Source organism: Ictidomys tridecemlineatus, chromosome 13 (genome assembly GCF_052094955.1).
Source record: "Ictidomys tridecemlineatus isolate mIctTri1 chromosome 13, mIctTri1.hap1, whole genome shotgun sequence".
Lineage (NCBI taxonomy): Eukaryota > Metazoa > Chordata > Mammalia > Rodentia > Sciuridae > Ictidomys > Ictidomys tridecemlineatus.
The window spans coordinates 821,314-847,503 of record NC_135489.1 but is presented as its reverse complement, the minus strand read 5'-3'; the positions used below and the strand labels follow the sequence as shown (position 1 = coordinate 847,503).

The 26,190-nt window shown below is 38.9% G+C and overlaps 1 protein-coding gene across 2 annotated transcripts in view; it reads left to right on the top strand.

The window, feature by feature from the left end:
• Positions 1 to 26,190, top strand: part of Atp9b (ATPase phospholipid transporting 9B) — a 254,916-nt gene that overhangs the window by 103,565 nt on the left and 125,161 nt on the right. For both annotated transcript variants that reach the window (XM_078029853.1, XM_078029852.1), the window contains exons 9-10: positions 8,160 to 8,240; positions 22,796 to 22,871. In XM_078029853.1, coding sequence (XP_077885979.1) covers positions 8,160 to 8,240; positions 22,796 to 22,871 — 157 coding nt within the window. The remainder of the gene's footprint in view (positions 1 to 8,159; positions 8,241 to 22,795; positions 22,872 to 26,190) is intronic.

Below are 26,190 nucleotides of genomic sequence, written 5' to 3'. Positions count from 1 at the left end.
TAGAAGTTTATTTATTTTTACTGACTCTAATAGTAAAATGTGCATTAAAAATAATGCATTAGTCATAAAATGGAAGAAGCCCTCAGCATTTGCCTGTAGCATCGGTTGCCCTTTGCACACATTCTTCCTGGAAGGATGCTCCCTCCTCACCACACAGCTACACACCTGTGCCCCAGCTGCTGTTTGTAGGTAGGGTGTTTTCAAGTCTCTTTCATGTAAGGTTTTATATGTTTTACAAGATTTTATTTAAACCGTATAAAAGTTCAGCATGTTTATATAATATAACCTGCCAGTATTTTAAAATGGTTATTGCCTTTGATTTTATGCTTAGACTATTTCCACTCATTGTTGTATTTCAAATGATTACTTTTTAAGTGATTTCTATTTTTCATACAGAATTTCTAATCCAACAGACATTTATTTTGGGACCAGATATAAGTGAGAATTCATACTTTTTTAAGAAAACAGAAACCCCCTCAGTCGGCTGCAATAGTAGTATTCATTGAACAACTGTTGTTTTTTCCCATCAATTTACCATTGCTCTCAGATGGTTCTGCAGTGTTTGACTGTAATCATCAAGTTTGAACGTGCCTGTGCTTTCTACATACCGTGGCCCTAGTACATGCTACAGGTGGAGCATCCCCATCTGCTTCTTAACTGCTAGCTTATATTAGCTTTTGCCTATAAAAGTGTTGTTTTTAGTTGGGACAATGTTGGTATGTTTTCCTCTATGTTTTCAGGTTTGGTGTTGTGCCCAGAAGGCTACCAGTACCCATTTGTCATCTTAACTGCCTTGTACATCTCTCCATAGGTAAAGGCTAAAAGTGAGAGGCTGGTCATTAGCTTTCATAGTAACACAGTTTCTGAAGTGCTCCCTGCAGTTCTACAGGGTGTGCAGGCACCCCTGAGAAGGAAATTGCATTGTGCCACTCAGTTTGTGCTGCCCAGTGAGCACTCTGGCCAGTGTAAGCCTTCCTTACGGTCAGTCCACTTTCCCCTCTGCAGTCATGCCTTTCTCCACCAGAGTTTCCTTTGCCCATGGCTCCCATCCTGGCTTTTGCTCACCAGTATCCTGCTTCCCAGTAGCTTCCATTTGCTTTTCATTTTTTTAATGTGGCAAAATAAAGCTGCACCACTATCTTAGTCTTAAGATATCTGGTTGGTTATTCTCTCAATATTTGTTAAAATTAATTAATTTATTGGGCATCTTACAGCTTGTTGACATTGTGATGTTATTTGAGCTATTTTCTGGGTTAGTGTTACTGTTCCCTGCCTACATAGTTGGTCCTTGTATCCTTTGTTTATTTTTCTGGTGAATATCCCCAGACAGTCTTTCCCAGGTTAAAAGAGAAAGGGAAACAGGAATGTTTAGAAGACCAAAGAAGATTTTATTTGCTGTCAGTCTTGGGTGATAGCCCTATCCTCTGTGTGTTCCCCTAAAACTCCTTGCAAGAATCTTGGGGTTCACTGGTGGTGGGTGCTTGGGAATGGCCACTCTACTTGATAATTTTTGTAATAGATTTAATTTTGCTAAGAGTACAGAATTAAAATCTGAATGTGCCTGAAAGAAAAGCCAAATATTGACCAACAAACAAGAATGTAATTGTATTCATAGAAAATTCTAGAAGAATAGTAGATGATAGTGCTAAAAGGTGGACGAAAATAGTTTGTGGGCTGATGGAAATGTTTAGGCATACATCAAAGCACACAATTTTATACTTTGTGTGTAGTATATTGTACTTAAATTATACACTAATGAAGTACTTAAAACTTAAGTGTGCCATTATCTATACTTTGGGTAGTATCTTTGATATGGAAAGGCATGTCACATCCTATTAAATATGGTAAGTATACTCTTTTTTATTTTTATTAGTGTCACACATACTCATGTAAATATATATTTGAGATTATTTAGATGCTTATACATCTGTTATAATGCTACTTTAAAAACATTATGGCTGTTGTACTTCAGTAGGGAGCATGACTTAGCTTTTGAGTGAAACATCTGTGTGGTTATTAAATATTTCAAATTTTGATAGGACCATGAAACAAAAAGAATATTTGCTAAGAAAGAAAGAAAGAAAATTTAACTGAATTCTAATTCATTAATCAGTTGAAATTTGTAGCTTCATAAAATTGGGTATTTTAAATATTGATCTTGTTGATAAGGACACTGGCAAGGCAGTTGGTTTGTTGCTTGTCTTGACTCCCAGGTCTTTGCTGTTATGGATTGGGGTATTCTGTTTGGCATTGCCAGTTGTGTCACGTCAGAGCACGCAGTCATGGCATCTATAATCAGCAAGCCTGCACACATTAAGCTTTTCCTAAGAATAGAGGCAGGCCACCCATAGTGGGCTCTGCTTGGTTCCACTGCCATCCCAGTGTCCTTGGTGAGGCCAGAGCTGAGCCCTCGGGAAGCCCTGGTGAAAGTTGTGTGCAGGCCCTGCAGCTCAGATGCCATTTGTTGATCTTGTTGCCAGGCACCATAGACATTTGGAAAATATGTTTCTGGCTTTTGTGATCAAGCAAATTTATTAACAACCATGAGGCCCCAGTAATTTTCAATAAATCATGACTTGCTGATTTATTTCAAGAGATCCATACAGCAGTAAACAATACCATTTACATTTAATTAGTTTTATTGAACGCAAGGCAATTTTATTTGTAATGAACCACATGTTATGATTAAGGATGTATTTTAATGACCTTTAAGTAATGCGAACAAATGTTACCCTTGACCTAATAGCAGAGGCTTTCCTACATTATTGAAAACTTCAGAATGATTTTTAAATTATCGTGAAAAGCTTCGAATGACGTTCTCATTATTGTGCCATTATTCAGTCATTTGATGTCTAATATACCAGATGAAGTGTGCTCTTGTAAGTGTCCGCTGCATGTAGAAATGAGGGTGGTTGCTGGCATGCTTTTTATTTTCCTGTATCACAAGGTAGGGTGCGGGATGAAAGTTGCATGTTTTGAAATCACTGTGATATTAAGTGAAGAATGATTCTGAGACTTACCTTATCCACATTCTTCTGGCTTCTTATTAAATATTCTGGTAGTATTTTCACAAGTTTAAGTTATTATACCATATATTTCTTCTTTATTAAACCACCTTGGCTTAATTAACCTGAGCATAAATTATGTCAGTTCCCATGTCGTCCAAGCTATAGAGTCTGCTTCACTCCATTCACCATCCAGCCTATGTTTCCTGGGAACTTGAGGACTAGCCTCCTGTATCCTGGAGGCCTGGAAGGTATGGAAATCAGTTTTCATGGTTGACTGTGCTCACAGGAGTTTGGAAGGCAGGAGAAGAGGAGCTGTCTTCTTCCTGTGGTGTTTGCTGGTAGATGCCCTTGCGCGCCCTAAGCTACTGCTGCTCCTCTACCATTTGGGCAGTGGTCAACTTCATTGGGTCATATAGTGGTATTTCCCTGGAGAGTTGTTTTCATTAACATTCTGAGAGTATTTTTGGAGGTTTAGTCATGAATTTCTTCCCTTTCTCTGATATTGGAAGCATCATGTTCTGTATGAGATCCCTTTTGCTATTAAATTTAAAATACTTCTGATTTGAAAAATGAAACTCAACTGATATACCCCGAGTCTAGAGAGAACCTTTTTTCCTTCATTTGGTGGCCCAAAAATAGTAGTCCAAGGCTACTGGGGGTAGTTTTGTTTTTTTGTCAGGTGACTTCTCACGAGAGGTCTCAGCAGCTCTTGATTGCACAGTGGCCAGCAACAGAGGGTAAGGAAGGTAGATGGACTGCATTACTGCTTATCATGCTGCTTGGCAAGAATCAGCCACACTTTCACATCCAGCGGTGGAGAATGCTGAGAAATGTATTGGGAAGCCACCTGTCTGCGGCTTGGAAGTTAGTTTTAAAAGGAGAAGAGAAGCAGGATGGAAGATGGAGGATAACTTCTGCCATTCCACTTTGTAATTTGGCTTTCTGTTGAGTGTCTCTGATTTCTTTTTTCTTTTCTTTTTTTAATATCTTAATTTTATTTAGGTATTTTTATGTGGTGCTGAGGATTAAACCCAGGGCCTCACACATGCTGGGTGTGTGCTCTACCGCTGAGCCCGAGTGTCCCTGATTTCTTATGCTGCTTATTGAATTGAGTAGCCTACAACTGTTCAGTTAGTTCTTTTAGAGGATTTTATTGGCACGAGAACAGGATATTCTTTTTAGCCTTTTTTTTAAAATTAGTGTCAGTTACTATGCTCTTGTTCTTTGAGTAAAAGTTTAAGCAGTTCATAAATTTATATGTTCCATCTCACTGAAAGTGGGAAGTTAATGAAACATGAACAGCAGAAGTCAATATGTCATCTAGAAATGAAAGACAGTATGAAAATTTCAGACAACATAAAGGTGCCTGTGTGGGCAGCATGAGGAAGCCCACCAGCCTTTCTGCCTCCCCCTTCTGCGGAGATAGTTGGAATGCATGTGTAGAATCCACAGGAAGGGGAAAGACCAGTCCAAACTGAAAGCAGCCCAGAGGATTCCTCTCCAGGAACTGAAGACAGTGATTTCAGTTGTCTAATATCTCTGAAGAAATTTGAGAGTTTCTTACAGTTTAAACAAAATAGAAGCTATGAGAAAAGAAAAAGTGAAAAATAAGACCTCTTATTATTTAATTGCACCACTGCTGCAATTAAAAAGTTAAATAAGAATGGAAAATGCATTGTCTGCATTACTCAGAATGTAGGCCAGAGTGGAAAACAGCTTTGTGTTGACCAGCATTGGCGTCCTCCCAAGAGACCTTTACCTCTCTGCATGTGTCCTAGGTAACTGTGGTTTCTCCTGTCAGTGACAGCATTCTCAAACTTGGCTCCTCTTCATTTTTCATCTCACTGTCATTCAACACATGGTCTTGCCTGTGCAGAAAAGGGTTCCATCAAGCAGAAGTTTCTGCAGTGCTTGGCCAGTAAAGCCTGTTGCCTCTCTTCCTCCTTTGCCTATTCTGATAACGAAGGATGATTCCTGTTCCTGTCTAAAGGTGAATCTTCCAAAGCTTTGTGCTGATCATGTCTGGCATGCTTTTCAGAGACCTTGACTAATCAATAATTCCCATCTTTCCTTTCTTGATCAATCCTCTCCTTGCCCTCCTCCCCATTGGGCCCTGAAGCCTGAGCCAACTTTGGTCTCTCATGTCTTCTTTCACTGCTTTTTCCACTTTAGCTTTTTAATTGAATATTTTTAAGAAATTAGGTGAAAAAATGGAATTTTTCTTTTGATGTTTGTATGGACAGTTGTCATTTCCTGATGTCATCTCCCCTCAGGATGAAGAACTTCTATCAGTGTATATATAGCTGGTGGTAGCCACTGAAATTAGTTCTCATTTAAGTCCTTTGAAAATGTCTTTATTTCTTCTATGTTCTTCAAGGGTCTTTTGCTGACTTTGAATTCTGGATTGACCTCTCCCCATATTCGTACTTTAAGTAGTTTTGTTGTCTTCTGCCTTGATTATTTGTAGTAAAAAGTCAGTGGTATTTTGTCGATTTTTTTCTAGGTGTTTTAGGATTTCACTCCCCATATGTCTTTGTCTTTGTAGTAATTTGATAGTTTAAATTTATTTTTTATCTTGAATCTACATTTTGGGCAGTCAGCAGACTTGGAATATTCTAGGTCATTGTTTCTTCAGGTAGTTTTTCTTTTCCTTTCTTTCTCCGCAGTGATTTTTCTTTAGGAGCATATTTTACGAGTCTGAAGTGTTAGAAAGCTACTTTAGAATTCTCATCTCTTGGTTTTCATGCTCAGTGTGTTCAGGACTGGTCTTCACCCATTGCTTTCTTTCTTTGGCTGAGTTTTATGGTTTTGCTTCTTTATGTGTCTGGAAATTTGAATTGTAACTTCAGCTTTAGTAATGATACATTATAGAGACACAGGATCCTATAGGGTTCTTCTGAAGAGTGTTGGAGTTTTGTTAGGTTTAACTGTGGTTAGCTTGACTGAGGCCCTTGTTCACTTCTTTTCCTTAGCTGGGCTACTTGGAACTTGGACTTTGCATGATTTGTTTAGGGGTCAGACTAAGATTATAAACAGATTTTCAGGCCCCTCTATGAGGTGCTTATTTCTCCCAGACTTTAGTTTACCCTTACTTTTCAGATGCTTTGGTCACCCTATTCTCCAAACTCTGTTTTTTTACTCATACTCAGAAAGGAAATCAAATTTATAAAAATGGCAAGTTCTTTGTATCAGGGATCATCAAAACCACTCCTAGCTCTGATGATTCGTTAGGACTCTCAGAAACCAGGTAGAGTTATCCCCCACATGGCTGTGAGGTATTGCAGGGGTACTGAGTACATCCAACAAGGTACATGTTGAGAGTCCAGAGGAAAGCAGGCATTCGACCCATTCACGAGTTCATGTGACCAGCGTGTGCAGTGCCGCCTATTGGGGAGCTACAGAGACTCATCGCTCAGCCCCTTATCAAGGGCCAGACACAGAGGCACACACCATGAGTCTGGAATACCAGAAGGAAGTCAGATTGCTTGCAGAACAGTTCAGGGGTGGAGAGCCTTTCTCTTGAACCCTTTTTCCCTGAACACACCTTGCATGCAGGACCTTCTGAGGACCAAGCCCCTCAGGAGGCTATGTGAAGTCTCCCACACAACACCCACCCCACTGGCAGTGTACTCAGTTTCCTCAAGATGCTGCTCCCTGTGGCCAGTTAAACAAAGCTGGTCTACCTGCCACAGAACTCATCTGAGGAGTTCTATACTATCACGTAGGACTGTAGGCTCTGTGGCCCATTGGAGCTTACCCACTTGCAGAAGCTTGCCAAGGCAGCAAGAGGGGAAGCTTCCAGACAGTTTTGAGATCTAAGGTCCTTCCAGCCCCTCGTCCTCTCCCTACCTCTACATTCCTAGGTGTTGGAGTTTTATTGTCACAAAGTTGTCATATAGGGTTTGGGTTGTGGCTCAGAGGAAGAGTGCTCACCTAGCATGCGTGAGGTACTGGGTTCAATCTTCAGCACCACATACAAATAAAATAAAGGTATTGTGTCCACCTACAACTAAAAAGTTAAATACTAAAAAACAAAAAAGACAAAGTTGTGGTATTTCATTTGACCGTCTTGACTTTAACGTCTCCTATGCTTCCCCAGACCTTTTACCTGGGATTGTATTCAAGAGGGACACAGTCTTTTTTAGAAAAAGGAAAACATTTTTTTTATACAGCCTAACCATAAAGACATATCATGCTTAACAGTTTCTCAAGAAGAATTATTAATTTTCAATCATTTTGAGAATGACTGTGTAATACCATCTTTTGTCCTAATCATCTGTTGGGGAGAGGCCTAGAAAAGATGATTTGTCTGGGCACCAGCACTCTCGGCATTTCCTGCCTTTCTAAGGTGTGCATGCAGTAACAGGTGAGGGGAGTGGACTCAGGTTCTTAGACATCTGCTGTGAGCTGCAGCTGTTGGAACAGAGAGAGCACACTACACAGCATGGAATTACCCCTGGGGAGGCGTCTCAAGTCCCAGGAAAGAATGGGACCCTCCCAAGGTTTCGAGGTTGTGTGCCTGCCTGATGTACAGCTCTGGGTGGGAACAGATTTTTTTGTGCAGTTGTCCTCCACAGCAGGGGCATAGACTGACCACAAGCAGCGTAAGTTCAGATGTTATCCCTTAGAGAATGAGCCCTGGGCATTGGTGCTGGTTCCAAAATTGTGCATCAGAGAGGGGTCTGAAGTCCATACTTTTCCATGTCTAGGACTGACTGTGAATCTGTCCTTCTTCTTGATTTCCCAGCTCGTGTTCCCTGGGCAAAAGGGCTTCCATGCTGTCAGGCCTGTCCTTCAGGGACAGTGAGCCAAGGATGAGTTGGGATTGTGGGGTACCATTGTGCCTTCAGGCTCTACCTTGAGATTGAAATCCTGTGAACAGCCCCAGGCAATGTGTGCTTTCCCAGCTTCTCCCAGGTGGTTCTGATTCACACTGCGCATTTCTCGGAGGGAAGAGAAGTGACCGTTTCTGTTGAGCTTTAGCACTGCTTTGTTGTTACCTTCCATCCTAATTCAGAGTGCTGGCAAACAGGATCTAAGAATCACTTGTAACACAGAGCATAAAGAAGATTTTAATTAGCAAATGAAAATTTTCCATGTCATTTTATTTAATTATAACATTGAAATTAATACACATGTTCTGTATTCCAGGACCTTTTTTCTATCAGGGCTTACGTTTATGCTCAGAAGCCCCAACTGGATATTCATAGTTTTGAAGGAACCTTTACCAGGGTAAGTTGAATCTTTTGTTCATTACAAATACTGTTTGTATAATTTAAAGGTAGTAGATCTTCCTTTTGAGAGAGTAATTCGATGAAGAGTAAATTCACATGAAAGCTGTGAACTAGAGAGGGAAAGTTTGGAGAATTGTCAGGTTCTTAGATGTTCCCATGTCATTTACATGTCTATGGGATATGTTCAGTACAGTTTTCTAATATTTTTAGCATATTTAGTGTAGATAACATCCTTCTTTAAAATATGAGTCAGTAAGATGGTATGATTTAACTCTTTGAGTTAATTATGGTAGCCACATAATATCTAGATTTCTGTTTTTCAGATAAGTACATATGTATGTGTGGATATGTGTGTATGCAGATGTGTCTTTCTTTACATGCATAAGAGTATTTTATTCAACTTTTATTTTATTCCAAAATACAGTGTTGGTAAATCTTTAAGTCCTCTTTCCCCTGACTGCTGGGGTTTGAAGGACTTAGGGTTACTGATTTTCACAGCGTATAAAAGATTTTTATTGGCTCAGTCACCTTTCTTTCAGTCTTGATCAGACATGACGAGGCTCAGCAAGTAATCATCATCATTTCAGAAGCACTTAAGGAGCTCTTAGTATGTGACAGTTGATGAACAGCTGTGTGGATGCAAAATGAGGACACCGTGATGCTGTCAGAGACTGGGGATGAGCATTGCTCTGCAGCTGCCCGTTGTGCCTTTTGTAGATAGGTCTGCACAAGATGCTCTTGGAACATGGACACAGGGAACAAGCTTGTCCAGGTCAACAGGATCAGAGCACCAGTTCTGAAGTACGCGGAGATCTTTTTGGACTTGTACGAAAATACTTACTGTGAAGAAAGCACACGCTTTTAGGGCTGGGGATGTGGCTCAAGCGGTAGCGCGCTCGCCTGGCATGCGTGCAGCCTGGGTTCCATCCTCAGCACCACATACAAACAAAGATGTTGTGTCCGCCGAAAACTATTAAAATTCTCTCTCTCTGTCATCTCTCTCTCGCTCTCTCTCTCTCTCTTTAAAAACCAAACAAAAAAAAAAAAAAGAAAAGAAAGCACACACTTTTAAAAGAAAATTAAGCATATGAGAAAGATGCTCGAAAGCAACAAATCAGAAGAGATGAGTGTCCCTACAGTTAAGAACTGGGAGCATGGTGCACTGTCCTCCTTTGCTTTGCTTGTCCTCCTCTTCATGCTGGTTTGTATTGTTTATGACTTCTGAAAAGCTGGATATATGTTTTAGGCCTTGTGAAAGTACTTCAAGGGCTGACAGCAAGAGCAGACAGTTCAGAAGTGGGGAGAGTGTACCATTTGTGGGAAGCCTGGGTGGAAAGTTGGTGAGCTCCACCGGAAAGATCTTCAGCTTAGAAGAGAAATGGTAACACTAGGCAGCTTTAAAAGATTCCTTTAAAACTTTCTGTGTCCATAAGATAGTGGAGCCATCCAGTACCAGAGGCCAACTCCTATGACAGAGTCTTCTGCACCTGCAACTCATGTGAGCTGCATAAAATATTATATAAAATACCACATGCTTCAGCTTCTTGCATGTGTCATGGAGTATAACAAAAAATAGCGTGTCTGCTCCAGAGCCAAGATGTTACAAAGGAGGGAGATTGTTCCAGAACACTGTCATCATTGAGCTTCTGATTCCAGAAGAGGCAGGATTTCTGTATGGCACGATGCCCCTGCGTATGGATTTGGTGATTGCCACTGCCTGAAGATGAGGGCACTTTTGGAAAAAGTGCAACTCATAAGGTACAATTTGGAAAATCTGGGGTGCAAAAAGGCTACCCATAAAGTCCTGGTGCCTCTAAGATGCATGGTGAAGAAGAAAAACATGAAATTGGCCTTTTGGAAACAGGATAATGGCACTTAGAGTCTGCCCCACATAATCCTAAAACATGGCCCTGTGATTCACTGAAGTGGGACAGAAGGCTTGCTTGATGAGAGCAGGTTTTATCTCTAACTGGAGTACATCCCCTGTTATAGATGGGTGAAGAAAGCCAGACTCATTATCAATGAAGGTCCAACGTACCAATTAAAGTTCAAGATAGAGTGGAATTCAAAAATTTTTGGTTAATAAAAATCCTCCAAAATCCAGCAAAGGAAGATCCTCAAAGCAGAAGAACTCTTGACAGGGCAGTGAATCTCATCTAAAAGCTGCTAACCAAACAATTGTGGACAGGAAAGAGTACTGTAAGTTGAGAATTAACAAAGCTCCAGAATTATAGAGAGGATGACGCATGCTTACAATCCAAACGATTTGCGAGGCCAAGGCAGGAGGATTGCTAGTACGAGACCAGCATGGGTACCTCAGTCTATCTAAACATACAATTTAAAAAACCCAGGAGATGCAGCTCAGTGGTAGAGTGGTTGCCTCCCGTGTGTAAGATCCTGAGCTCTGTCCCCAATACCACCAGAGAAACCCCACAGAAGACAAACAGAAAACTTAGGAATGGAAAATGTGGAGGAAGATGGTAGATTAGAGGAAGGGTGCACTTCCCAGCAGTTCCTTGATTCCAGATTTAACAAGTGGGAAGACTGATCATCAGTGAAGCAGGTAACTAAGGGAACTCAATAGCCCATCCAGTCTGTTGAGAAGATGCAGTCAGGGCATCTGCCCTCCAGGACTGATAGAGGTAGTTTATATACATTGCCATGAATGTGAAATTATTCCTGCAACGAAGGCAGGAAATTATTAAGATCAGAGTCAATGTTAATGAAATTAATAACTATAAAAATGCACAGGATCAATGCAACAAAGAGTTGCTTCTTTGAAAAGATTTAAAATGAATAAACTCTTACCTAGTATAACAAAAAGAGACAACTCAAATAAGCAAAATTAGAAATGAAAAAGGAGATACCACCAAGCACTTTTTGATATCCAGAGAATCATTAGAAACTATTTTGAAAGAACACACTACAATAAACTGAAAAATCTGGAAGACTCTGACAGATTTTCTAGACACCTATGACCTGCCTGGATTGAACCTATCAAATAATGAAATTGAAACAGCAATTAAAAGCTCTCCAACAAAGGAAAGCCCTGGACCATATCTGTGAAGCCAGTATAACCTTGATACCAAAACCAGAGAAAGGCACATTAAGGAAAGAAAACTATAGACCAATATCCCTGATCAATATCGAAGCAAAAATACTTTATAAAATATTAGCAAACTATGTTACAAAACACATTAGGAAGATAATATACCATGGTTAAGTGTGTTTCATCTCCTGGATGCAAGGTTGTGTCAACATTCGTGAATCAATAAATGTAATTCACCTCATACATAGAATTAAGGACAAGAATCATATGATCATCTCAGTTCAGAAAAGGCCTTTGATCAAATTCAGTATTCATTCATGGTAAAAATGTTGGAGAAACTACCTCAACATTATAAAGTCTGTATGTGACAAACCTGAAGCTATCATACCGAACAGAGATAAACAAAAGGTATCCTTCAAAATTGGGAACAAGGCAAGGCTGTCCACTCTCACCACTCCTATTCAATACAGTTCTTGAAACTGTAGCCAGTGCAATCAGGAAAGCGAAGGAAATTAATGGGATTCAAGTAGAAAAAGAAGTCAAATTATCTTTATTTGATGATGGCATGATCTTGTTTCAAAAGACCAAAAAGCTCTACCATAAGATGATGAATTCAGCAGAGTAGCAGAATATAAGTTTCATAAATTAATAGCTTTTCTTTCAAAAGTGATTTCTGGTGAGAAAGAAATCAGGAAAACCATTCCATTAAAAATAACCAATAAATAAAATACTCGGGAATAAATGTAACCAAGGAGATAAAGTATCTCTACAATGAAAACAATATGACATTGAATAAAAAAATTGAAGAAGACCTAAGAACATGGAAAAACATCCCATGTTCTTGGATAGGTAGAGTTAATACTGTCAAAATGTCTGTACTATCAAAAGCAATATACAGATTCAATGTAGTCCCCTTCAAAATACCAATATTCTTCACAGATGGGGGGGGGGAAAACAGTCCTAAGATTCATTTGGAAGTTTGACACCCATACTAGCCAGAGCAGTCTTGAGAAAAAAGAATGATGCAGGAGGCAGCAGAATACTTGACTTAAAATGATACTGCAGAGCTATCGTAATTAAAAAAAAAAAAAAAAAGGTACGGTATTGGCATCACTGAAGACTAGTGGGACAAAATAAAAGACACAAAGACAAACACACATTCTTACAGTCATGAGATACGTGACAAAGGTACAAAAATTTGCTGCAGAAAGATAGCCTTTTAAAACAATGGTGATGGGAAAACTGCATATTCATAAAAGAATGAAACTATATTCTTTTCTCTCACCTTGTAGGAAAATGAAATCAAAGTAAATGTAACATTTTAAGAATTAGACCGGAAACCTTGCAACTGCTAGAAGAAACCATACAGTCAGCACACCATCATATTAATGCAAGCACTGATTTCCTTAACAAGACCCTAAAGCTCAAGAAATAAAACCAAGAATCAATAAGTAGGATGGCATAAAATTAAAAGCCTGCAGAAGGGAGAAAATCTTTGCCAGCTACTTCTCTGACACAGGGAATTAATATCCAGAATATATAAACAACTCAAAAAACTTAACACCACAAAATCAAATACCTCAATTAATATATGGACAAAAGAACTAAATAGATATTTCTCAATATATGAGAAAATGTTCAACATGTCTAGTAAAAAGGGAAAAGTAAATCAAAATTACACTAAGAGTTCATCTCACTCCAGTCAGAAAGGCAGTTATCAAGAACACAAATAATAATGCTGGTGAGGATGTAGGGGAAAAGGTATGCTTATAGTGTGTTAGTGGAACTTCAAATTAGGACAATCATTCAGGAAAGCAGGATGGAGACTCCTATAAAACTAGGAATGGAACCACCATATGTAACTCAATTCTCCTACCTTAGTGTTTATTCAAAATGCCTAAAATCAGCATAATATAGTGCTAGAGCTACATCAGTGTTTATAGCAGAACAATCCACAATAACCAAATTGTGTAATCAGGCCAGATTCCCATCAGTAGATAAATGGATTTTAAAAATATGGTATGTATATGCAATGGAATTTTACTTAGTCGTAAAGAAGAATGAAAATATGGCATTTGTCAGTAAAAGGATGGAACTTGAGAACATTATGCTAAGTGAAATAAGCCAGACTCAGAAAATCAAGGGTCAAATGTTTTCTCTCATGCTGATGTTATAGCAGAATACAAGGAAAAAATGGTTTGGTAGATCAGATGTCATACAGGGAGTTTCCATTGAGTAAAAGGAGGAGATCAAGGAAGGGGGAGGGCAGGAGCAGGAACAAATATGGAGTGAGTTTAAGAAAACTGCACTATGCACTTGTGTAACTATACCACCATGAATTCCACCTTCATGTATATGTATAAAGCACCATTCAGAAATAAACAGATGTGTGAAGAAAGACCAATAGCATTGGGGGAGGGAGGATTGCTCAGGAACCCCTTTGCTTCACGCGAACATTAGATGAGATGGAGAACACAGGGGAGGTTTTTGTCTGAGAATATTAAATACAGGTGAAAGTGAGGTTAGCTCCCTGGTTGCTTCATTAGTGAAGGGCTGAGTCAGAGAGAGACTTCCCTGAAACTGTTCAGTCATAAGAAGATAGGTGTGGGTGGAAGGACCAGGATGGATTACTGTAGCACTGGCCAAAAGGTAATGGCTGAAGAGTAAAAACCTTAGAAAAAATTACCAAAAAATTTTTAAACAGTGCTAGGGTTGTAGCTCAGTGGCAGAGCACTTGTTCAGCATGTGTGAAGCACTGGATTTGATCCTTAGCATCACATAAAAACAAATAAATAAAATAAAGGTCCATCAACATCTAAAAAATTTTTTTCTTTAAACATTAAGGAACAGTTGATGAGTTCATAGTCTTTTTTTTTTCTTACCTAAAATTAATTGGATCAGAAAGGCTAATGCAAAAAATTATGTGAAAATATACTAAGTAAATACAAATAAAGAGGAAGCAGGAGTTGCCATTTTGGTGTTCAGCAGAATAGAATCAAGCTGGAATAAGGAAAGATGGATACTATGAAAATGATAGAGGGCATAATAGGCTTTATGCCTGAGTTCCCATTTGATTCAGTAGTCAGGTGACAAAATGTATAAAAGATAATATGGGTAAGCAATATAATAAATCCTTTTGTTACTTTTATTGAACTCTATTCCCTAGTGATTTATTTTTAACAATGTACAAAGTGTTACAGAAACTTGATCATATATTCTTGGCAAAGAAAACCTTAGCTCCATAATGTAAAAATGTTACAAACTGCATTCTTGGTCATATGCAATAAAAGCAGTAACAAAACCCAGGGGTTAAATGGTCCTTCCATCCCGAAGTTTAAATATCATAGGCCATTAGTTTGAGGATGGAAGGAGAAATATAAACTAAAATTGGAGAATTTCGAAACAATATTGGTTTAGGGAACACTGCATATCAGAATCTGAATATTTTGGATATAGTTAAAGTAGAATAATATGTTTAGGGGGAGAGAGAAGAATAAAATAATGTAAGTAAATAAATGGAAATACTTTATCACCATGAAGGGATCAGAAATAGCAGGTCGAAGGACGCACCTACAGAAGTGCATGTTGAGGTGATGTCATGAAATAATACAACCAGAAAATTGATCCAGATGTCATTTTTTCCCCCGTATTTTTATTGGTGCATTATAATTATACATAATAGTGGGATCCATTGTTATATATTCATACAGGCATACAATAGAACAGTATCAGGTAGCGTTTTTGAAGCTTTTTATGACGTATATTTAATCTTTTTTAAATTTTATTTTGCTATATATGACATCAGAATGCATTACAATTCATATCACACATAGAACAATTTTTCATATCTCTGGTTGTACACAAAGTAGAGTCACATCCTTTGTGTCTTCATACATGTACTTAGGGTAATGATGACCATCACATTCCACCATCTTTCCTACCCCTATACCCACTCCTTTCCCTTCTCTCCCCTTTTCCCCTTTGCCCTAGCTAGAGTTGGGACACAGCCACATCAATGTTTATAGCAGCACAGTTGACAATAGCTAAACTGTGGAACCAACCTAGGCGCCCTTCAGTAGATGAATGGATAAAGAAAATGTGATAATATATAACACAATGGAATATTGCTCAGCAATAAAAGAGAATAAAATCATGGCATTTGCAGGTAAATGGATGGAGCTGAAGAATATAATGCTAAGTGAAATTAGCCAATCCCCAAAAAATCCAAATGCTGAATGATTTCTCTGATTTAAGGATGCTGATCCATAAAATGCTTCGGAGGTTTGGGGGCAGGATGGAGGATAAAAATGAACTCAAGTGTCATTTTTAAGATGATACAGCCAAACAAAAAGCTATTCAGCCAAGAAAAAGAAAATCGAGAGAGCAAATTAACCTCAGACAGAAGTGGATAAAATAATCATTGAAAAGAAAGTTAAAACAAGTACATAACTTTCTGTTTACATATATGAAGATACCATAGTGAATCCCAACATCATGAACATCCACAAGACTGGGATCCTAATTAGAATAAGATATATTTCATCCTTGTATAAATATATCAAAATAGAGTCTCCTGTCATGTGTAACTAAAAAAAAAGTACAAGCCAAACCCCCCCCAAATCCCACATAAAAGACATTGCAGACTGTGCTATGCAAATAATTTTGAAAAATCCAGATGAAGTAACTTACAAGGATAATGTAATTTACCATTTAAAGAATGATATTTAAGCAGTGAGCTTACCAGAAAATAACCACAAAATGTGTAGGCCTTGTTGGTTTCACAGTGGCATTATACCAGTACTAAATTGTTGAGGGTTGGTTACATAGTCATATTCCTATAGTAATCTTTACTGTTGTCTTAAATGGTGATAGCATCCTCTACAAGCCATGTGCTGGTGCTAGGGACACCCTTTGTGACTCAGTGTGCACTCAGTACCATTGCTTAGAAAGGGAAGCTAACATGCCAGGAGTGGCCCTCAGCCAGTGTTGTGAGAAAGGTGCATAGATGCCCTTGGATTGGGCATCTCTGTGGCATGTTCTTACTATCTGCCTGGAGTAGGTTGAGCTCCATGCAGAGATGAGTTGCTGGTTAACACACCCTTCTCCCCCCAAAAAGAAAACGATTGGTAAAAGGTATCAAACATTAGCCTGTGGTTGGGGGCTCAGTGGTAGAATGCTTGCCTAGCAGGCATGAGGCACTGGGTTCAATCATCTGTTACCACATAAAAATAAAGATATTCTGTCCACCTAAAACTAAAAAGTAAATATGAATAAAAGGTACCAAATATCAAGTACAATAGGTAAGAAATAAAGCACAAGATAATTACCTCAGTAATTAAATTATGCTCTCCATTGGGAAGTTAGAGATTATCAGATTGGACAAAGATGTAGTGTAGTCATTCTTCTGTATCTGTGGTTCTGTATCCTTTGATTCAAGGAGCTGAGGTAAAAAGTTATTTTGTGAAGACAACTTCATCTGTACTGTACTTGTACAGACTTTTATTTTCTTGTCCTTACCTACTAAACAATTTAGTATAACAATTTAGTATAATTACTATTTACATAGCATTTACATTTAATTGAGTTTAATCAGTGATCTAGAGATGATTTACAGAATATGGAAGGATGTACATATTATATGCAAATGCTATGCTATTTTATATGAGGGTTCTTGAACATCCACTGATTTTGGAATCTACAGAAGGTCCTGGAACTGAGTCCCCGTAAATATTGAGGAGTAACTATACTCCCAAGTGGATAGAAGTAATAGGGAAAATATAAAGATCTACAAGAATAGGGTCCTTCCTCCTTATCCATAGATTATATGGATGTACTTTATGAAAAATATAGAATATTTAAACATTATTAGGAAAACACTTTACCTTACTGACATATATTATTAAAATGTTTGCATTTTAATGGATCATCCCCATGTGTTCTGGAAAATTCAGTCCTGTTGTGTGAGGATGGTTCTATGAGATCAAAGAAAGAGGCAGGCAAATCCTTTATTCCCAAGAATACATTTACTGGGAACTTATTTCTTGGTTAGCAGCAAGACAGGTGGATCCCTACTGTTGGGGCCTAAGGGGTGGTGTGAGGGGTAGCTAGTGCAAAAGTGACATCATCCAAGCTGGATGTGCCTGTTGTTGTTATTTGTTTTTGTTTTTTTAGAAAATAAAAAAATTATTGCTTTACTAGCAAAGGAGAAACACAGAGGGACTCCTGTTCTGGAGGCTGTGATTCTGCCCATCAAGGGGAACTGGGGACTTTTAAAGGTGACTCAAAGGCTTTTAATCTGGGAGATAGTTATTTTTTATATCGTTTGGTGCCATTCCCAAAGTTTTAATTACTCCGGTACTATGGTGGGTGTGTGCTGAAGGTCAGAAACTCTGTCTAGGATAGGGAAGAAAGGTAATCCTGTTTCCCTGAGATTAGGGAGTGTATGGAAAAGAGGAAGAAAAAGAAATATGTCCATTTTAAAGCAAATATTCAAAACATAAAGTAGACCGTAGAGATCATGCTAAGACTCAAAAACAAGATAGCAAAGCATTACTTTTTTGTAAACAGTACAAAAATGATTCAGGCCAGTCTGAAAACCATGAGGACAGTAACTCTGTCAGTGAAAACAGATGATTTATGTAGGAAGTTAGGAAGATTTGTAGGTCCATGAAATCAGGCCAAATGACCCTCCTCTTTGCAGAATGTGCATTGGTTGGCTTCATGTTCTCTAAGGTCCTCTTGATCTACCTGATTCTTCACTCTGAATTTGAGTTTTGACTTTTCCACTTACTAGACGTCTAACCCTGACTAAGCACAACCTTCTCAATCTTATTTCCCAGATCTTAGGAAGGAAGGATAATCAGCATATATGTGGGCACTCCAAAAATGTTTGTTCTTTCCCTTTTCCTGCACGCCAGCCAGTCTAGAGGAGGTCTGCTAGGAGGTACACACAAAGTAAAAATGCCTCATTGGGTGGGAAGGGAGGTGGAGCAGGCCTAGCTCTTGAAGAGATCTGTGCCTATACCCTTTCCTCAGGCTGGTACTCTCATCCCACTCAAGGTGGCCACAACATAAGAGCCTTGTATCTGGCTGCAGAATTTGTGCAGGAGGGAGCTTCCTGTGGGTGGCCCTCTGCTGTCTTCCCTAGCCCACAGATTCCCTAACTCATCTTTACAGTTCTATATTATACCTAGGTTTTATCATGCCTTGTCATATAGGAAGGGTTAATTAACATCACATGGCGATAGCAAGACCTTTAACGTCTTGATCACTTGTATACATACGTACCCTATTAGGGAGGTTGTGGGCCCAGTGGACTGATCCTTAGCAACCTGAGTTTCACATCAGGAGCATAGCAAGCAATTGTTGCATTTTCCCATTTTAGTAATTTATGTGTCTGAGGTTTTCTACAGAGGTGAGAATCATCCACATCAAAACTGAGACAGGGGACTGGGATTGTAGCTAAGTGGTAGAGCATTTGCCTTACACGTCTGAAGCACTGGGTTCAATCCTCAGCACCATATAAAAATAAATAAGTGAAAAAAAGGTATTATGTCCATCTACAACTAAAAAAATGTTTTAAAAACCAAGATAGGCAGGAGTCTGCCCATATCAGAAGACAGGTGGGAATGGCCCCATGTGAGAACCGAGACAAGGCCTGCCGGTGGTGCACACTGTTGACATGAGGGTAGACTTAGACTTGTGGAAGGCTATCCTTGTTCTAAAATGAGAGAAACTTACTTCAGGACTCTAAGTTGGTTAAAGACACATATATCTTGTATGGGTTATTATAATTCTTGATGAATATAATAAGTGGCTTTTCATTGCCCTCATTTGACGTTTCTAATTTTTTTCTTTAAAATGTATTGATCTAGAGTTTCAGATTAAGATGAAAAATATTTTATGTACTTTTTTCAAATAGGAATAAAGAAAATATTAAATAACTAGTTTTGTAGCTAGAAATGGAATTCAATTTAATTAGCAAAATTCAATAAAGTGAACATTTTGTGATATTTGTTTATTTTTCATTTTTACATTATTAAGAAAAAATTACACCTCTTGCAGGGAGGAGGGATCCTGCTTAAATACTTAAATTTGAATTTGAACAGATTAACTCAAGGCCTCTGTAGCAGGGACACAGTATGCATCTGTGACCTGTACAGAATCTCACAGACATACACTGCCTGCCTTTCTCCCAGCAGTACAGAGGCAGACTGGGAGATGTTTGACGTGGTGAAAGCAAGCGATCACATCATTGTTCCTGATGCCTAATTTCATGAATTGTTCAAACATAGGCATTCTCTTGGAATCTGGAGCTCAAGCTAATTGATTTTGAAGTGCAACAGTTCTCATATTCCTTACCTCCTTTCTAGTTTTTCTTACAATGCATTTTCTGCAAATCATAACACACTTAACTTTGCTTTATGTTTTCAAATAAAAATATTCTCTAAAAAGCACATTTCTGTTGTTTGTTAAATAAGCTACACCATTGAGAAAACAGCTTGAAATGGAAACGGTTTGTATTCTTTCCACAAAGCAGGTTTCATCTTTTCAATCTATATAATCTGAAGAAGAAAAAAAACAAAAATGAAAGTTATTTGGAATAAATTTTTTCCCATCTTCCCCATTTTTATTTTCATTATAGAATGTGGGTAAGGAACTGCCTTTTAAAATGATTTTCTCTGTTCGACAAATGTGTTAATGTTTAAAGCCTGTCACTGCTGTTAGACTTGGAAAGAAGCACAAAGATACAAAACGCATTCTTCAGCCTACCACACGTTAGAATGGACAGAACCTTTCACACAGTGAAATGGTTACCAAAAGGCAATGGAAGAATTGACTTACTTTCTAAATCTACATTGTATAGTGTCATTTATTTGCAGTTCAGAAAGCGTTATACATTTTTTGTACATTTTAAGGCCCTTCTTGCTCTTGGAGATCAACATAAGGGGAAGATAAATGGTGAGCATGTGTGAATAATTTTTAAATTTTATTATTAAGGGAAGCATTAGAGTTTTGAGGTCTACTTTGAGCTAGGTTGCTACATTGAAGATGACAGCTACAGGTGGCATGGACCAAAGGGGACACTAAAGACCACAGTAGGGCAGCGCAGCTTAGGGGCACGCACTGGCCCCTGTGTGCTGCCATGCATGTGTGGGCACTCAACGCCTGTGGGTATTGGCAAAACAGTTTTGAGAGTCTGTCTTTCATTTACTGATACATTGGATAAATCTGAGTACCTGTTCTGTGGGCAGAAAGTAGAGCTCAACCCTATAGTGACTTAGTTTATAGTCCTAGGTGATAAACAGACATGTAAATTGCTATGATGCAGTGCAGGCAACTCAGAATACATTTAGAGAAAATTTTGTTTGTTTCATACTTTAAATGATAAGTGTGCAAATCAGCACTTGGCCTCTTCTTGCCAATTATGCACTCTGTTTGCTGGGCCTCCTGGAACAGCTGTACTCTTGTTTGTAGAATCAAAGGGTATGCAGTGTCAATTGTATTTAGGAAATAGAAGTGAGGATATGTAGATTTCGCTTTCTTCAGCAGCGTTTATCAGAACTGTATCTGTGTAAATGGTTTAGAACCTGGTCATTTCAATTCAGACATACATTCAAGTATAAAAGAAGCTAATCTATTGAGGCTACTTGCTTTTCTTTTCTAAATGATTTTTTGTTGTAGCTATTCTTCAAAAGAATAAAAGTCAATGGAAAACTTAGTTTCCTGGATTACTTATTTTTTAATTAGGCAATTTTTGAATCTATCTGAAGAGCTACTTAAACATGGGAATAAGTGACAACTCCCTGCCTGGCATTGTGCATGGAAGAATGAACAACATTTTGGAAAATATGAAGCAGAGTACTTGAATATTCTTATGCCTTTTAAAGGCTAATGATGGTATGTGAGGTACTATGCAAAGAGCTCAATTTCATAAGATAAATAAACAAATTTGTAAATATATCTCCATTGCTACAAGATTATATAAAAGTATTATACAAAAGTAAAGTGGTTACAGTGTAAAATTTTTTATAACTTTGTCATCCAAACATAAATACAAATATTCTTTCACTTTTCAAGTATTTTTGTAATATTTTTAATGGCATTATGTTAACCTTCATTTTCCCACTTAAGATACATTTACATGAAGTATTTTGCCCATCAGTGCCACTGAATAGTTTATCAGTAGCTTTTTGTAAGCATAAAACTTTAATTGAAATACATAGTTCTGGAGACTGCAAAATTAAAAGTACGTGTAGCTAATGAGGCAGAGACTGGTCACATGCAAGAGTAGGTATGTGTTGAAGACAGCCCTTCATCAGTGCATTTGCAGGGCTCTGCTTTCCACACCTAGCTCAATCCCACACATAGGAGATTGCATTCTCTGTGTTTTGCACATGCCATGTCTGCCCATCTTGGTATTCACCCACAGCAAACTGGTCTGTGGCTGATCCATGAGTATCTAGCTGAAAGGCTACAGCTTCACTCTTCACAGCTAGCTGCTAACCCAGGCACTCTGGCTGTTGGTTCCTGATCTAGGTAATTCCCAGCGCAAGCACATTGTTGGGATCCAGGTCCTAGAAAATGTTTCTTTTCTTCCCGTATTTGGTTTCCTTATTATATTAAAATATATCTTGATATCAAATATATCTTGAGATTTTATGTGTGTGTGTGTGTGTGTGTGTCACGCACACTATATAACCTCAGGTTAAGAGGAAGGTTTTCATATTTTAAGTTCTAAGTATTATGTCTGAATATTAACATTAAGAATATGATGATAAAATTAGACTGAATATATAGCTTTTATGATATTGATGTATGAGCGTGTTTGATAGCTATATACATTATTAGCAACATACAACATATTTGAATTTTGTTTCATGAAAAATATGTACTATCATAATATATAATGATGTACATCATTATGTACAGTATAATGCACCAACACAAAAAAGTATTTAAAAAAAAGGAAAAATATCCCATATAATAACAACATTTTTAAAAAGGAATTTAAGAGAAAAAACTTTTCTCATGGGTGTATTGTGGTATTTGCGGGAGTGCCCCCCCCCCAGGCATATATTCACGTTTATACCTGCCTACTCCTTGTCCTTGCAGAAAGGTGGGGAAACATGACTGAGTTCATCTGTGATCATGTTCATGCTAATGTTTCCACCTTTGCAGGGAAGCAATTCTTAGTCCAGGAATGTTGCTAAAACACATTTGAAGATGTGATTTTAGCCTACTCTTAAACGGTATCACAGTATATATAGTACTTTTATGAACATTTAAAGTTGTTTATATTAAAGCTAAATATTAAAAACAGTTGACTCAAGATAGGTCTTTCAACTTCGCTTTTTACAACTTACATTTTGAGGTTCCTTTAACACTGTTATTCTGTTGGATCCAGGTTGTGGGCACGTTTCTAACACTATAGATTATCTAAAGTATGAATAATAAAAAGAACATGGCCAATTTTCCTGTTTTGTTTTTCTGTCCCTGAACAGGAAGACAGTGACCCTCCCATTCATGAAAGTCTCAGCATAGAAAACACGTTGTGGGCAAGCACCATTGTTGCCTCAGGTGAGAAAGAAGTTCTCCTTCAGTGTGAATTCTCCCAGGATGAGGACTCCAAACAGCTTTCTCAGAATTGCCTGAAGTATGTTTGTGGCAAGGTCTGTGTACTTCGTCACCCATGGCACTGGGGATAGTAAAGCCAAAAGCAACATGGAGGTGCACTCTTCCTGGAAGAACAGGTGGTCAGTTTCTTGGGTTCTGACATGTATTTCCTAATATGCTCCTCAGTATGCCTTAGAGCCAATTGTAATTTTAGAAGTGCGATATTCACATGGGGGCCTTGCTGTATGCCATTGTGTATAGTAGGCTCCTTCAGGAGTGCACAGGTTCACCTTCTAGGGACAGAATATGAAAGAGGATTCACTTTTATACTGATGTTTCATGTTTTTAAAACAAGTTTGAGGGCGAATATGTGAATTCTAGTAGGTGTCAACTCTTTGAGGTATTTGATTTTTTTTAATCTCATATCTTACTTTAGTTTTTCAGGATGCAAAGAGAGAGAGGTAAGGGTGGCACTCAGTCAGAAGACCTCAGGGACACACAGGATAGCACTGCCTCTGGCACCACAGGAAGGGTGTTTGCAGGCCCCATTAGAGGGCATGTGGAAGCCAGGGAAGCCCTGCTGTCTTGCCTGCCACCTTTCTGCTGTCCTTGCTGGTGTATGTTGCTGACAGCCAGGGGCAGGGCAAGGAGGTGGTGTTATTGCCAGCCTCCTCCTGGACTACTCTGTAGCCTCGTTGTTACGGTCAGGCCAGAGCCAGGCAGGACCTGCTGCAGCACTGAAGTCCAGGTATGCCTTCCAGGAAAGCCATCAGCCCCAGAGCTCAACATTAATATTTCATAGCAAAATACCTGAAAGACAGGTCATGGCTTATATGATCAGAAATTCTGATTTATTCTGTATTTAACACGATATTATTTATTGTTTTAAATTATGTGTCATTGAGATACTAAGGTTTTCTTTATAAAATCGATTTCATTTAATCTTTTGTTCTGTTTCTTTTTTAAGCATGTGTTAGAGTTTTGTCATTAATGCCATGTAGTATTGATTTGTGACCATTCTCCTCAAAGAAACAGAAGCATCTGAGCTAAAGGCTTCTAAGACATCCCATATAATTTCCTGAAAAGAGATTTTCTTTTGTGACCTTAAGGCTGGATAATGTTGGTGAATGATAGTTGCTACTTGTTTACTTTGGCAACAGAGACTCTTTCTTATTCTTTGCCATGTAGCATTTAGCTTGCCAGGGCACTTGATCCTCACAGAGAGTATTTTTAAATGTCCACTGAAGAAGGTTAACGAACCTCTCTTTAATGTTATTTTGTGTTTGGACATATTTAAAATGCACGAGTAAACCTTTATTTAAAAGTCTGTTGTGTGAACAACTACCCAAGTCTGTCCTTTACCAGATTACCGTGTCCTGAGAACATTTGGAAAGACTCGAGATGTCCAGGAATAACCTCATGGTTCTTGTCTTCTTTGTAGTTGATCATAAGTTTAGAATTCTTTTCAATTTTACATGTTATATCTCCATTGAATGCAAGGTGACTCTTTTTTGTGTGTATGATACTAGGGGTGGCACCCAGGGCTTTGTGGATGCTAGACAACCCCTCTACCTCTGAACCACACCCTAAAGTTGCTCTAAAGTAAAGCAAACTTGGCCGTTCTTTCTCTGTCATGGAGTCTGAGTGCATAGGAACAGGGACTCAAACACAAACCCACAGGACAGCAGATGACCAAAGGAAGACAGAGAACTTCCTGAGCTGCCATGTTCAGTTGCCCTGATTGATTCAGAGAACCCTGTCCTTCCAAAAAATATATAGGTTATCCAGAGCTTATTATGATGTGCACACAAGAATCTGTTCACAGAGGAGTCGCTGCAGTGCCTTCCAGAACCAGAGATCGGTATTCCGCAACAGGACTGTCCGGGAGTTGAGCCCTTAAACCAGGCACAAATGTGCACAGACTCTTCTAGGAATCAGTCCTCTGGAACAGGGCCTTGAGTATGTACAGACAGCCCCTCCAGAAATTTAATCCTCTGCATGCCCCTCCTGTCAGGCCCCTCCAGGAGTTTAGTCCTCTGCAGTAGCACATTGAATATGTACTGAGGGGGCTGTCCAGTTTACTCATTGTGGAAAATGAGAATAAGTATTTGGAAACTGTTATAGAAGCTGGATGTAGTTTACTGATGTTGGAAATATTGGCACATATGTGTTCTTTAATTTGGTTGTTAATTTGTTCTGGTAATTCATTCTTATTGTGTTTTATGAAAGTAGCAGTCTCAACGAGATTTTCAAAATGAACTCTGGCCCAAAGGTCATTAAGAGGATGAAAGTTGCCTGAAGGGCCAACCCCATAGATCTATGGGGATGGGAACAAAAAATGGCCAAGGAGGTCAAGCAGGTGGGTGAAGCCGAGAACACCAGAAATAGCCAGGAAAATAGGTTGCAGTGCAGGTCCTGGGCACATGGGTGGGAGCTGCTTCTGCTAGAATGGTCTCCTGGAGCACTTTGTGTGGACCATAGAGGTGGACACCAGAGTTCTGTCCAAAGCTTACTGCTATCCTTGTGATGTCCATGGCTTGTGGACTCTGTCCTTGGTGCAGTTCTTATGTGTCCCTCTCTATGCCTCTGGCCATGTGGAGTCCACCCTTGGGGTTGTGTGTCATGTGTCCTCTGTATGTCCCCAGCTTTGTGGAACCTGAATCTGGTGCAGATGTCCTGTGACCCTATCTGTACTTCTGGCTCTGAGGACATGAGACCTGAGAGCAGGTCCTCTTTGTTACTCTGTGTCCTACCTTCCTACTTTGGTTGGTCTTGTTGAGGTTGTGATGCTCAGTTCATTGTCTCCTCAGGTCACTGTGCACCTAGCACTCAGTCAGTATATGACACATGGTGTCCTTACCTCCTTACCTGTTTGCTTCCCTGTCTGGCCTAATATGTGAAGGCTCCATACTAAGATGCATTGTGGACCCTGGCATTTGTGAAGATTGGCACTAGACAGCATCTGTCAATCAGAGTCAGTTCCTGGCTGATGTTGGTGGTCCTGACAGCTTGTTTCTTTTCTTTTCTTTTTTTTTCTTTTCTTTCTTTCTTTCTTTTTTTTTTTTTTTGTTAAAGATAGATTTTTTTTAATATTTAGTTTTCAGTTTTCAGTGGACACAACATCTTTATTTTATTTTCATATCGTGCTGAGGATCAAACCCAGTGCCCTGCGCATGCCAGGCCAGCAATTTACTGCTTGAGCCACAACCCAGCCCTCCGAAAGCTTGTTTCTATAGTATCTAGCCAGTCTGCACGTATCATACTTTGGTTGACGGTATTCTCT